General features: G+C 40.1%; 1 protein-coding gene across 1 annotated transcript; it reads left to right on the top strand.

Moving 5' to 3' along the window:
• Positions 1-4,183: 4,183 nt before the first annotated feature.
• On the top strand, positions 4,184-13,164 carry CLK1 (CDC like kinase 1). The gene is made up of 13 exons (XM_014784724.2): positions 4,184-4,294; positions 5,746-5,906; positions 6,222-6,450; positions 7,483-7,573; positions 7,980-8,046; positions 9,649-9,765; positions 9,858-10,024; positions 10,527-10,621; positions 10,725-10,854; positions 11,461-11,543; positions 12,223-12,302; positions 12,573-12,663; positions 12,784-13,164. Exons 2-13 carry the CDS (start codon positions 5,746-5,748, stop codon positions 12,925-12,927), a joined length of 1,455 nt encoding a protein of 484 aa, XP_014640210.1. The 5' UTR covers positions 4,184-4,294; the 3' UTR covers positions 12,928-13,164.
• The last annotated feature ends 1,853 nt before the right edge of the window (positions 13,165-15,017 follow it).

Below are 15,017 nucleotides of genomic sequence, written 5' to 3'. Positions count from 1 at the left end.
ATTGTTAACTGTAGTTTGGGAGTTAGCTTGCAGCTATCCTCGTGTTACAACCATCTATACCTCCCTCTAAACTGAGGTGCCAATTATACTAATGCCCTCACATTTTGTTTCACCCTTTTAATTTAATCATTTAGTTTCTAGAAGTAGTATTAAAGCCTCTTTTTGGCCAGTTTGTTTTGCCACTTCTTATATTTGATATCTTTCTTCTCCAAACATGTCATGGAATTTTTTTTGTCATCGCTCTTAAGAGGTTTTTACTGATTGTCAGGATGTTTTTGTACTGACTGGCATTCCCTCAGTTTGTATTCTGAACTCTGCCACTTTCTTTTTTTGTGAGGAAGATCAGCCCTGAGCTAACATCCATGCCAATCCTCCTCTTTTTGCTGAGGAAGACTGGCCCTGAGCTAACGTCCGCGCCTATCTTCTTCCACCTTATGTGGGACACGGCCTCAGCATGGCCTGACAAGTGGTGCATCGGTGTGCGCCCAGGATCCAAACCCGGGCCGCCAGCAGCAGAGCACATGCACTTAACGCCATGCCACAGGGCTGGCCCCTGCCATTTTTTTTTTTAGTGGTGCCAATATGGTGACATTTTGGTTCTTAGAACTCATTCTAATGATGTGTGCTCCATTATAGCCATAAGGCTCTCACAGATAGGGAGGTATTCTGGCTGCCCACCTTGGGCCTATTGGGGGCACCGTGAGGATTAAGATCCAGAACATTGATTTCTCTCCACTCCCACTGAGTTGACTGGTTCACACTGATCACATTAGCAGTTGGGTGCCTGATGTTCAGTATAAACTACTTAGACTAGAATATTGCTGATCGACCCAAATTCTCTTTAAAAAGAAAGTAATATGGTTCCCCATCTAGACCAGAGATTGGTAAACTACAGCCCCCAGGTTGGCCACCTATTTTTGTAAATAACATCTTGGAACTCAGCCATTCCCATTTGTTTATTATTCTCTGGCTGTTTTGTGCTACAGCAGCAGTATTGATTAGTTGTGACAGACCAAATGGCCTACCAGCCTAAAGTATTTACTATCTGGCCCTTTAAGAAAAAGTTTGCCAACCCTTGATCCAGAAGTTGCCAGATAATCGTGGTTTCACAGCAAAGAGAGCTGGATGCGCCTAAGGGATAGTATAGTCAAACTATGCCTGAAACCTCCTTCACCACGCTAGAATTGTACCTGCACTTATCCATTTAGAATACTTGAGTCCTGTTAGATCTTGGTTTGGAGCTCTCTGTTGAGAAGAAGGCTTGAAGACCTTTTGGTTAATGGCAAATTGATTAGTTAAAATTTTATACCTTAGTTGAACTTGGGAATTTCCAAATCCACTTAGCAACACGTTTATAAGTTCTCTATGTTGAGTATTTCTGAAGATATGTATGCTCATCTATTTTTGTTTGAACAACTACACCTAGTACGGGCATACCTCGCTTTAGAGTGTTTTGCAGATAGTAATTAATTTATTGAGCTTCCTCCAGGCTTGGATACAAAGGTGCTTTGGACACTGCCGACTCTGCGGGAGCACAATCTAAGGAACTAACAGACATGTAAATAGATAAATTATAATACATAGAACTCAACTTTTAATCAGTTTAGCAAAGTGGATAGATTAGTTACTATTTCACTCGTGAATTGAAAAGAAAACTGATGGTTCTCTTCAATTCGACTTGTACCAATTGTGGTGGTAGAGGTAGTGATGGGACTCGATTTAATAATTCTAAAGCAAATCTAGAAGAATAAATACTGGAAATTAAAAAAAAAAATTACAGTGAAAAAGGAATTAGCCCCAATCTTTCTAAAGCTGCAAATATTAAAACTGTGGTAATGTGGGGGATAAGGCTAGAATAATAGAAGGGTATAAACAGTAGTATATACATAGGAGGTTAATATATAATTAAAGCAGTATCCAAAATCATTAAGAGATTATTCCATAAATTGTGTTAGGATAACTGGTAAATGATACGGAGAAAAATAGCAAAATAAATTCACCTCACATGATATACCAAAATTCCAGATGGATAAAAGTTGCCTTTTTAAAGAAAACACAGGAAAAACTTAAAACATTTTAAAGAATTTCTCTGAAGAGGAAAGGAATTTCTCAGTTTACAAACATGACAAAGGTAAAGATGGAACAGGTTTAACTACATGAAAATTGAAAACTCTTTTGCAATTAAAAAACTGAAAGGACAAAGAACTGTACATTCCAAAAAGCAATGGTGTGAATGGGCAAGTCACAAGAGAAAAGGGAAAATGTTCAACTTCACTAATTAGAAAAGTTTCAAGTTCAGTTTCTACCAAAGTAACATTTTTTAATGTTATACACTATATTCTTTTGTTAGGGCTGCCATAACAAAGTACCAGAGATTGGCTGGCTTAAACAACAGAAAATTTTCTCACGGTTTTAGAGACTAGAAGTTGGGAGATGAAGATTCTGGCAGGGTTGTTTACTCCGAGACCTCTCTCCTTGGTTTATAGATGATCATCTTCTGTCTTTACAGGGTCTTTCCTCTGTGCACTCGGGTGTCCTAATCTTGTACACCAGTCGTATTGGATTACGGTCCGCCCTACCTCATTTAATCTAATTACTTCTGTAAAGGCCCTACTTACAAGTACAACCACATTCTGAGCCAATAGAGTTAGGACTTAAACATGAATTTAGGGGGTATATAGCCCTCCAAACAGCCCATAACATGCACAAAAGGACACACTAAAATAGTTAATTTCATAAATGAAACTTTGGGTATATCTCAAATTAGTAATTGTCTGGATTTGGGCTTTGCTAAATTTAAAACCCTTTTGGAAAGCAATTTTGGCAATATGTACAAGATTTTTTCAATGTTCATTGTCTTTCATCCTGTAATTTTAGTGTGGGGATTTCTCCTAAAGAAATTATTTTAAATATACTAAATTGCTCTGTGCACAAGGTCGTTCACTGCAACTTTTACCTGTAACAGCAGAATAAGGTTGATGCTCATCTTGTAGATTGTTAGGATTGTGAGAAGTTATGCACAGTGCTTAGCACAATGATTGTGATTAGCTATGATCCTCCAGAGACTGGGATTCCCTAGGTTTGCTTAACATTTAAATGTGCTGCTAAATATATCCTGAATAGCTATAAATTTCATATAAATTTCACAAGTTACCGTCATGAATTTTTCCTTCTGTGAAATATTTACTTTATATTTAGTGATCCTGGCCCCGATGTAAGGATTTAGGTATTAATGGTTTTAAAGCATTTTCAGATCCATTAAGGGGCTAAAGAAATACAACCATAGGAATTTTGGGAATGTGTATTCCTCAACACTTTACCCTACAATAGTTGTGCATCTGAATAGGGAGGGTTGTCTGCGTTGCTCTCCTGTGCAAACATGACCAGTAAAATTATCCTTTATCGTAATGTGTGATAATTCTGTAGTGTTTTCCACTAAGTTTAGAATGAGTGAGGATTTTTTTCAAGCGACAAAAAATGGAGGAGGGCAGGGCGCGGGGGTCATCAGACGCGGCACTTTGTTCTTTCGAATTGCAGTTTGACGGTTTTTGCTGTTCAGAGGGCGTTTCCTGATACTCGTCTTTTCGTCACGACCTTCCGTTTCCCGGTTACAGTTTATTTGGCCTTAACGCAGAGGCCTCACTTAACGCGGAAGTGTTAACTTCCTGTCTCCAGGGTCCTGCTCACTCATTTCTTCAACTTCTAAAACCTTGGGGAAATCTTTCCAATCCAATTTCAGTGCGTGTGGGTCCCAGCCACTAGACGTAACTAGTTTAAATAAGTCCAAGACCCTTAGCAAAAGCCAAAATCCAGACAACTACTAATTGGGGGCTATTCGATGCAGGCAGTATAATTTGTTTTTAAAGCATTGTTTTGGTGGTTGCAATCAGGGCACAGGCTATTTTGCACCCTGCTTCCCTCATTTTCTCTTGTTTCTAGCGTCCACAAGTACGATTTTTAACGTGCATCGTCAAGACTTTTCCCCAGTATCTAACTTCTCTCACAACACAAATGGAGACGAGGGCCAACATGGCCGCCGACAAGAACCTCCTCGGTTCGTCTTCGCTCCTTCCGGCGCCTGCGCACTTGGCGCTCACGCCCCCCGCGTGCACGCGCAGCCCGCCCCGCCCCCCGTAGGAGACGCCCTCGCAGCGTCACCAGTGTTTTCGAGGAGAATCCCGACGCTGCGGCTGTCAGCTCCATTTTGTTGTCGGAGCTCGTCGCAGCCGGCTGGGTGCCCCGTGGTCGCGTTGCCAGCTTTGTCTGCTTCGGCCTGGACTCTCTGACCCGGACGGTAAGATGCAGGAGGACGCCAGCTAGGTGTCAGGGCCGTTTTCTGTGCCTCGAGGGCGCGTGGGGATGCCCCTCGCCGCGCTTCGCGGCCCGCAGTCTCCAGCGCGACGTTGCCCCCTCACCCGGCTGCACAGAGGCGGCCCGCTTGTCGGCCCTGCTCCGCCAGCCCTTCGCCGCGAGCGTCCTCAGTCGCGGCGCCCTGCGCCTGGCGAGGGCCGCGCTCACTGGGCGGGGAGCGCTCCGCGGACGCTCGCCCTCCTCTGGGGTGGGGGAGGGCCGGGCCCGCGGGCGCCATGTTGTCGGCGACGCCTGGGCTGAGCTGTAAGATGGCGGCGGCGCAGCGGGCGGGGAGGCGGGCGTTTGCTTGCGTTCTGGAATCTGCCTGCGTCACGGTCCTGTGAGGAACTGTGTCGGTGGCAAATGGTGAGAAAGACGGAGCGCGTTGATGTGTTGTAAGGCTTAACGTCTCGTTGAGTCTCAAAGGAGTCGAGTGAACACCGCTAGTCTGTGTTCCGGTCAGTGACGTTGACCAAAGGCAGGGTCAGGGACCGGGGAAGGAGAAGGAGCGCCGTGCATTTGAGGGGCGTGTGGGGGAGGCCGGGCGATCGCGCGTTTTATGCGTTGGAACTCCCCCTCCCCCCGCCCGCATCCTCTTGGGAACGATTGGAGCGTTTTGATTCCTTAGAGAGAGTGCAGGGACGAGCTGCAGTCGCGCGGTTAGGCCTGTCAGAGCGGTAGTTGAGGAAGAGCCATCTGTGTGGAGCGTCTTTTCCAAGTTTTTGGGGATTTTTGTTGGGAACATTTCTGAAAGGAGGATGGCTCTCCCCTCCCCCGAATTGTGTAAGACCGTTTTTAGGGGAGGGTGGGTTTTGTAATGGGTGGTACGTGCTGGGGAGGGGTGCTCGGGACGCTGGTTGTAATGCCGGCGTTGATTTGTGTGTAGTTTGGTCGACGGACCTCCTGTACAGACATACAATGACGGTTCCGTTGCGGAGAACCTGTATGAATGCTTTGAAGTTGGAGGCCGGTTTCTGAAACACGTTTAAATGGGGAGAATTACACATGTGGGCCTGTAGTAAAGTTGTCCTCCCGGCAGGAAACGAATAAGGTTTTACCAGAGTTGAGAATTAGGGATTCCCCCCCACGCTCATTTTTCTCTTCCTCCGTTCTTCCAGTAAATCCAAGCATGATATGGTTAATGCAGAATAAATATTCTGCATTATATTCACAGAATATATCTGTGAATAAAGTTCAGACTCACGTTATGGGACAACCCAGTCGTGGGTTTATCAGTGATTTCAGATTGGATGACAGTGGCTTTTGACCTTGTGATGTAAAGGAACAGCTTAAAACATCACAACTAGAGTGAATTTGCAAAGAAGAGTTTTGGTAACTGCTCAGTGTTGACACGTGGGACACAGTGTAACTGGGAAAAACTTGTTTTTTATGTAGATGAGACACTCAAAGAGAACTTATTGTTCTGATTGGGATGAAAAAGATTGGGATTATGGAAAATGGAGGAGCAGCAGCAGTCATAAAAGAAAGAAGAGATCACATAGCAGTGCCCGGGAGAACAAGCGCTGCAAATACAATCACTCTAAAACGTCTGACAGGTAAGGAGGGTGCTTAAAGCGTCTCAATGTAAAAACACGTTTTTACTACAATGTTGTATGTGGATATCTCAGTAAAACTGGGGGGACAACACGTTTTCATGATTAAAACTAGTATTAAAATTAAGTAACCGTGATTGCCATTCCTTTTTCCAATGATGGCTTGTAATGTTTGTAAAATGGTGTAGATTTTTTTGTTTGTGTTTCGATGGCGAAAGCATAAAATCTTATTAAGAGTACTGTCTTAAGAGATTTACTGAGAATTTGAGGATATTTGGATATGAGCATAAAGTGTTGAAAAAGTATTTGTTTTTCTAGCCATTATTTGGAAAGCAGATCCTTAAATGAGAAAGATTATCACAGTCGACGCTATGTTGATGAATATAGAAATGACTACAATCAAGGATGTGAACCTGGACATCACCATAGAGACCATGAGAGCAGATATCAGAATCATAGTAGCAAGTCCTCTGGTAGAAGTGGAAGAAGTAGTTATAAAAGCAAACACAGGATTCACCACAGTACTTCATATCATCGTTCACATGGGGTATGAGCTCTTTTAAAACATTTTGGAAATTTTATTTCCCATGTGGAACAGGAAAACTTGAATTTGTGTTTGATCATTTGAGAGAGTTCTGTTTAAGATGAAGTCACCTCAGTTTTAACTTGCAGGATCTGTCTGTGTTTGTGCATTGGCTAGAGAGTTCCTGAAATACAGTACATATTTAGTTATATAATAACAGGTTTTATTACTAGTTGGCAACTAATTGTCATTCCAGTGAAAGAGGGGAGGTAATTTAATTTAGGTTAGTTTAGAGCAATGATGACAAAATATTCTGAAAGATTTTTTTTAGGATACTTCCAGAAATCTGATTTGTTTTGATATATTGAAGCTTTATCACAAGAATAGAATAGATATTTGATTTTTGTATGATCCAGGATTAGGCGTGCTTCTTTGTTATAGCAAAGCATGCTCTAATCCTTTTTTTAGCTAAACCACTTAATGTATTTGAACATTATGGGTTACGTGTTAATTTGGAGATCAGCTCAGATGACATTTAAAATGCCGTAGTGTTATTCTTGTATGCTAAATCTTTTTTTATCCCCAAAATTAGGGCTTTAATTTTATTTACTGTTTTGATAATTTGTTTTCTTAGATTAGCTAGGGAATCTTAATTTGGCCACAGTCTACTTTGACAAGTAAATACTGCATCCTACAATTTTGCAACATTAAATTAGGACACTAGAAACTTAAAATTTATGTTTCAGTGAATGCTACGACTAGGCATTTTTTTTAAAAAAGAAAAACAATTGTGTTATGTTTTGTTGCCTTGCCACTTTGAGTATCTTATCTGAAAATCTGTTCCTTGCCATGTTTTTCTCCTGTTAACATAAACTATGTGCCCTGTGAATTTCTGGGGACTGAATTTGAAATTGCTCCTGCCAACCGTTTGTGGCCTGGCGTGTATCTGAATGCCTGAATATCTCCCCGCTGAATGAATTTCGTATTCTGCCCTGAATTCACTCGGGTATATTGATTGGCTGGATGATCTTGGTGCCGCCCACTTGACGTTCCCAGAAGAGTCACCGAAGGAAAAGAACCAGGAGTGTAGAGGATGATGAGGAGGGTCACCTGATCTGTCAGAGTGGAGACGTACTAAGTGCAAGATGTATAGAATATTTTTCAACACTTATTAACTTTTCAGATAACATAATCTATATATAGATTAAGATTTCAGGGATTTGGAAATCTTTTTTTCTTTCTCTGTTTTTTGTTTTGTTTTGTTTTGTTTTTTTCCCTTTCTTTTGGTGGGGGGGATTGTGTCTTTGCTTTCTTTAGAAATTTAATGTTTGTTATGCAAAACTTCCAAAACAGTAAATCAAGTTAATGAAATTAGCTTAAGAATGAAATTAGACCTAAAAATAGTTATATATATTTTTTGACGGTGTTGACCAATAAAATATCTAGTGATAAGGAAATTTGTAGCAGCAACTAGATATCTGCATTGATAGCATTTATGATAAGTAAACTGTTTCCACTTCTTGGTATGACTGAGATTTATTTCTCTCTTTTAGATGAAATTGTTGATACTTTAGGTGAAGGAGCTTTTGGAAAAGTTGTGGAGTGCATTGATCATAAAGCGTAAGTTTCCTAGCTGGGGATTGCATTTGGGAGGTCAACAATACAGAAAATTTATTTAGCTTTAGAATGTCATCTGACCATGAGTTATAGATAATCATGATACAGTCATGTGTTGCTTAACAAAGGGGATATGTTCTGAGAAATGTGTCATTAAGCAATTTCATCATTTTGTGAACATCATAGAGTGTACTTACACAAACCTAGATGGTGTAGCCTACTGCACACCTGGGCTATGTGGTACTAATCTCATGGGACTACCATCATATATGCTGTCCGTCATTGACCAAATCATTGCTATGCGATGCATGACCATGCCCTTTTAGCTTAAGTTTGTGACTTGGATGTAGGAAAAGCCCAGTAAAAGGTACTGCTACCTCTTTGTATTTTTAAGCAGTAGCTGTTAATAGTATATGTAGACTGTAATTTCAATTTTAAGCTGAGAACAGTTTTTTTTGTTTTTTTTTTTTTGAGAGATCAGTCCTGAGCTAACATCTTCCAATCCTCCTCTTTTTGCTGAGGAAGACTGGCCCTGGGCTAACATCCGTACCTATGTTCCTCCACTTTATATGGGATGCCGCCACAGCATGGCTTGCCAAGCAGTGCATCAGTGCGTGCCCAGGATCCGAACCAGGGAACCCCGGGCTGCCACAGCAGAGCGCATGCACTTAACCGCTTGTGCCACGGGGCCGGCCCCCCTGAGAACAGATTTTATCATTTCAGAAAGTATTTTGTTGTTCTACTGGGCAGTTGTGGCCAACTAGATCAGTGGTTCTCAGCCTTGGTTTTATATTAGCAATCTTTGGAGCTTTGCTTATCCCAGACATATGGAAGCAGTCTTCAGGGTAGTTCCTCGGAACCTTTGTTTTCTAGAAAATGCCATGATTCATCATGGTGACATAGCCAGGGCCGAGAACTCTCCTAGATTGGTCGCAAGTTTAGTTATCTATGCCCTTCAGACTACTGATTGAAATTTAAGATAGTATAAGAAATTTTGCCTTTTTTGTCCCATTTGAACTTTTTTTTTTCCGTTTGTAATGGCCAAGCTTTTCTAAATGACTTATTAGAGGGCGCTTCCCTGCTATTGGTAACGTTCTGAGAGCTCGAGTTCCTTATTATGCCCCAACTGTACCCCACCTTTGCTGGTAACCTGGACCAAAGGAAGATTTGATATACTTGCCAGTGACAAGGAGAAACTGCTTTCTGTACATTTGTTTTGAGTCTTAGTTGGAGTGCAAATTGAGGTGGTAATATTCCAGTATTCTTGTTAAGTTAGAACTATTGATACATAGTTTAGTTGAAGGATCAAAAAATAATTCATGTGAGTGGTAGTATGATGAAAGAAATTTGTGTTATTCAGCATGTGTTTACATTACCGACCCTACCGTATGCCCAAAGATCATTCTAATTGCTTACATTGAGTTGGAGTTAGAAGAGAGTACTTTCATATGATCAGACAAAATTGAATGCTAAACCATAAATTCAAGAAAACAAATATAGTGGATTGGTGTTGAAGTAGGGCAGTTTGAAGAAAGGGATAGAAAAATGAAATTGGACATCATCTTTTTTTTTTTTGTTTTAACTTAGATTTATTCTCTCTAACAGGGGAGGTAGACATGTAGCAGTAAAAATAGTTAAAAATGTGGATAGATATTGTGAAGCTGCTCGCTCAGAAATACAAGTTCTAGAACACTTAAATACAACAGATCCCAGCAGTACCTTGTAAGTATCAAAATACTTAGAACTTAGAAAATGGCATCAGGTAGGTTTGAATTGTGAGAAGCTGTACTCAGTTATTTTTCATGTGTTTCTAGCCGCTGTGTCCAGATGTTGGAGTGGTTTGAGCATCATGGTCACATATGCATTGTGTTTGAACTACTAGGACTTAGTACTTATGACTTCATTAAGGAAAATGGTTTTCTGCCATTTCAACTGGACCACATCAGGAAGATGGCATATCAGATATGCAAGTCTGTAAATTGTAAGTACTTAGCATATCTTTCAGAAATTGAGTTTATTGAGACAAATTTAATGCCATACTGATTGGGATCTTTCAGGAAAAAAATGGGATCTAAAATGATAGGACTTGGAAGCCTGACTTTTAAGAGTAGGTATGAGAAAGATATAGTTGATTACAGGCTGTTGGTCAATTTTTACTGCATTTCATTCAGTAAATAATGCCTTTCTGATTTCTAAAAATATTAACCCAGAGACACTGGATTAAAATTAAGGAATGGCAAATTTCAGCTTTTATAGAGAAAGATACTTCTTCAGTTTTTAAGCAGTTAGTTGTCAGTGGACTAATTTTTTAAGTTGGGTAGTGGATTTTAGTCCCTGGTGGCTTTTCTAGCAGGATATTGAATACTGACCACTTCTTTTGACATGTGGAAAAGGCGTCAGAGAGGTTTTTTGTTGTACGGCTTTTGGGTTTGGTTAAGTTTTTGATTTTTAGGTTACAGCAGCTTTTTCTGTTTCATTCTCAGTTCTGCACAGTAATAAGTTGACTCACACAGACTTGAAGCCTGAAAACATCTTATTTGTGCAATCTGATTACACAGAGGCATATAATCCCAAAATGGTAAGTCTTTGATGTATTATCTTCATAGTTTGAAATGAATATTTTATATCTTAATATTATGCCTCAATATTATGCCTCCTTAACCATCATTTACGATTTTCAGAAACGTGATGAACGTACCTTAGTAAATCCAGATATTAAAGTTGTAGACTTTGGAAGTGCAACATACGATGATGAACATCACAGTACATTGGTCTCTACAAGGCATTATAGGGCACCTGAAGTTATTTTAGGTATGTATTTCTTAATAGGGCTTTGGGAACCTGTATATCTTTACTGAAACTGACTATGAAATTTATTTATAGTCCTAGGTCCTGTTTGTGGGACTTTTTATCTTTTTCCCTTTAAGGGATTAGTATAAAACAGATTAAAGATTTTAAGCTTTTATTTGTTGCAAATAGTCAGCTCTGGGACTTCAAGTAGGTAATAGCTTAACCTTTATCTGGAATTCAGTTTGCACATTTGTAATATGTGGTGGGATTGTAAAACAATCATTTAATGCTTGTTGTATCCCAGATGCTTTTCATGTCAAGTTAGTCCTTGTGTGGTGTAGATAGCTCCCATTTTACAGGTTAGGAAATTGAGGCTTATGAAAAATCCCGCCCGCCCCGTGCCCCCCCATCACTAGTCAGGGAAGAGTAAGCCAGAGTTGGAAGTTTAAACCAGATGTCTCCAGAGCCCTGACTCTTACATTCTATGCTATTATATTATGTTTAATCTTGCATTAAGTGATTCCTTCAGGATATTCCCAACTCAAACATCAAATTATGTACTTTTTTTTAAATGTCTTTAAGAAATATTGAGGATTTTTTTCCCTAACAGTTTGTTTTGCTTTGCAGCCCTAGGATGGTCCCAACCATGTGATGTCTGGAGTATCGGATGTATTCTTATTGAATACTACCTTGGGTTTACAGTATTTCCAGTAAGTGACAGTGATTGGTTTCAGCGGCTTTGCGCAAGGAAAGTGCTTGTTTATGTGAATGAACACTTTTAATGCAGAGTACTCACATTTGGGTAGCTTCCTTTTTTCCTCATTATAGATTGTTAGTTGTAGCTAAGTATAAAGAAAAAATCATGTAATTGTGATGCTTTGGGGCATTTGTATTTCATTCATAATTTATCATTTAAAACATTTTTAAGTGTATTACTATCCTTGTTCATTTAGGGAAATCATTGGTGAGCCTCTGTAGGCCTTAGTATTTTTTTGTTGTCAGCTCTAACTTGCTAAAAGTGTGCCTTTTTTAGTGATCATTTGCTTTTTTTTTTTTTTTAATAATGTTATTTATTTATTTTTTCCCCCAAAGCCCCAGTAGATAGTTGTATGCCATAGCTGCACATCCTTCCAGTTGCTGTACATGGGACGTGGCCTCAGCATGGCCGTAGAAGCGACGTGCCGGTGCGCACCTGGGATCTGAACCCGTGCCGCCAGCAGCGGAGCGCATGCACTCACTTGCTAAGCCACGGGGCCGGCCCTTAGTGATCATTTTCCTTGTGGCCTCTAATCATCTATGGATTAGAAATCTAGCAGCTATGTTAAATGAGAATAAAGCATAATGTGCAAGTAAAGTTGGTTAACAGTTAGTTTTCTTTTATTATTTTAGACACATGATAGTAAGGAGCACTTAGCAATGATGGAAAGGATTCTTGGGCCTTTACCAAAACATATGATACAGAAAACCAGGTATGTTTTGTTAAGAGTAAGTGCCATCCTCAGTACCATTTGGTCACATGTTCTGATTAGAACTTTATAAAACGATGAAGTCAGTAATCACTTAAGTAGCAGATTACCTTGCTGGGAAGCCAGTAACTATAGGCTGGCTTTTAAATCTCTTTAAAAGCATTTATCTTCGAGCTTTAAACGTATAATAATTGATGAAACCATTCACCTTTGCTAGATGTTTGTTTTCATTGTCAACATTATAAACATGAATGGATATTGACTTACTTTTAGGAAACGTAAATATTTCCATCATGATCGATTGGACTGGGATGAACACAGTTCTGCTGGCAGATATGTTTCAAGGCGCTGTAAACCTCTGAAGGTAAGCAATGAGTCATTGCTTAAAGGATCCAAACCTTGAGTTTCCCCTCTTTTTATAGTGGAGAAATAAAATTATAACTACCAAAGAAAAGGCTGTTGACTGTATTTCTTGTCTTTTCAGGAATTTATGCTTTCTCAGGATGCTGAACATGAGCTTCTCTTTGACCTCATTCAGAAGATGTTGGAATATGATCCAGCTGAAAGGATTACTCTCAGAGAAGCCTTAAAGCATCCTTTCTTTTACCCCCTAAAAAAAACTATATAGATTTATAATTGTACACCTCTTTTGAAGAGATCTTATGGACTGTATCAGCCTAATTTTTAAATATTAAGTTATTTTGTACAGCTTTTGTAAATTTCTTAAGGCTTTTGTATTGCCATGTTTATTTTGTTTGGATAATTTGATTTGTTAAGTAAATAGCTAAAGTAATGAACATCTTTTTCAGTAATTACTGTATAAAATGATTTCTTCAGAATAAATTTTTTGTGCTTACGAAATTAATATGAATCTGTACAGTTTGTTTTTAGCACCATTTTTCTTCATATCCTCTGTCACTTTAAAGAATGAACATGTATTTCTCTTCTTGGTGGTTTCCTTAAGGCTTTGGAGAGGCTGGCTCTGTGGCATAGAGGTTAAGTGCGCGTGCTCCACTGCGGTGGCCCGGGGTTCGGATCCCGGGCGTGCACTGATGCACCGCTTGTCAAGCCGTACTGTGGCGGCATCCCATATAAAGTGGAGGAAGATGGACACTGATGTTAGCCCAGGGCTGATCTTCCTCACAAAAGAAAAAAAAAAGTCTTTGGAAATACTTAGCATTGTTTCTGTTTCAGGGATTGCCAGCTTTCGGACGTACGCCTTCCCTAAACCAAGTGTAATGAAGCCAAATTGAGAGGATACAAAGAAGTAGAGATTAGCCAAGATGCTTTTGTTTCTCCCTTTATTCCTGTTTAGATTTAATATGGCTGCTTTCTTATCTCCCACTGAGTGTTCTGCAAATGGTTTAAGGTCCTATGCTCCTTCAGGACTGTTAATGTGAATGACAGAGAAGCTTCCAGAACCCTTTGCAGCCAAGTCTGAATTATTAAGTACTGTAGTAAGTCAGGTTTTTGTCCATGGTTTTATCTATGCTTGATCTGTTTATGACTACATGGTCAGTATTTTTTTTGTCCTTATGACTTCTTAGACTAGTTGTAGATTCACAGTAAAATTGAGAGGAAGGTGCAGAGATTCCTGACATGCCACAGCCATATGCTATGTAATGACATTTTGGTCAGCAACGGACCGCAAGTACAATGGTCCTGTGAGATTTAAGTCATGCGTCGCTTAATGAGAGGGATATGTTCTGACAAATGCATTGTTAGGCAGTTTCATTATGTAAACATCACAAGGTGTGCTTACACGTACCTAGGTGGTATAGCTTACTACATACCCATGCTATATAGTATTAATCTTGTGGGACCACCATTGTACGTGTGGTCCATCATTGAAATGTTATGTGACACGTGACTAATACCATATAGCCTAGGTGTATAGTGGACTGTACGTACCATCTAGGTTCATGTAAGTACGCTCTGATGTAGGCATGATGACAAAATCGCCCAACAACGCATTTGTCAGGATATATCCTCATTGTGACACACAACTACTTCCTGCCTGCACACATGTATAGCCTCCCCCGTTATCAGTATCCCTGACCAGAGGGTGCATTTGTTAAAAACTGATGAACCCACATTGACTTAAAGATTTTATTTATTTTTTTCCCCCAAAGCCCCAGTAGATAGTTGTATGTCATAGTTGCGCATCCTTCTAGTTGCTGTATGTGGGACGCGGCCCCAGAATGGCCGGAGAAGCAGTGCGTCAGTGCGCACCCGGGATCCAAACCCGGGCCGCCAGCAGCAGAGGGGCACACTTAACTGCCAAGCCACGGGGCCGGCCCTCACATTGACTTAATTACCTGAAGTCGGTAGACTGCCTTCTGGTTCACTTTTGGTGTTGTATGTGCAATGGGTTTGGACAAGTGAATAATGATGTGAATCCATCATTATAGAATACTGAGGATTTTCACTGCCCTAAAAATTTGCTCTGCCTATTTATCCTTCTGCTCCCAGCCTCTGGCAACCACTGATCTTTTTACTAGCCATAGTTTTGTCTTTTCTAGAATGTCAGGATTGGAATCATACAGTGTATATAGCCTGTCCATAGTTTTGTCTTTTCTAGAATGTCAAGATTGGAATCATACAGTGTATATAGCCTGTTCAGATTGGCTTCTTATTAAATAGTGAGCATTTAAGGTTCCTCCATGTGTTTTCATAGCTTTATAGCTCATTTCTTTTAGTGCTGAGTCAATATTCCAT

This window comes from Ceratotherium simum, chromosome 9 (genome assembly GCF_057802395.1).
Source record: "Ceratotherium simum simum isolate JZ-2026a chromosome 9, ASM5780239v1, whole genome shotgun sequence".
Lineage (NCBI taxonomy): Eukaryota > Metazoa > Chordata > Mammalia > Perissodactyla > Rhinocerotidae > Ceratotherium > Ceratotherium simum.
Note: the sequence above shows the minus strand (reverse complement) of the source record. Positions and strands in the feature narration are given on the sequence as shown.

Bases quoted from the DNA above. Each gene is read 5' to 3' on its own strand.
- CLK1 (XM_014784724.2), top strand. From the start codon at position 5,746: ATGAGACACTCAAAGAGAACTTATTGTTCTGATTGGGATGAAAAAGAT. The intron at 8,047-9,648 runs GTAAGTTTCCTA...TCTCTCTAACAG, and splicing joins GAGTGCATTGATCATAAAGC to GGGAGGTAGACATGTAGCAG. The intron at 11,544-12,222 runs GTAAGTGACAGT...TTATTATTTTAG, and splicing joins TTGGGTTTACAGTATTTCCA to ACACATGATAGTAAGGAGCA.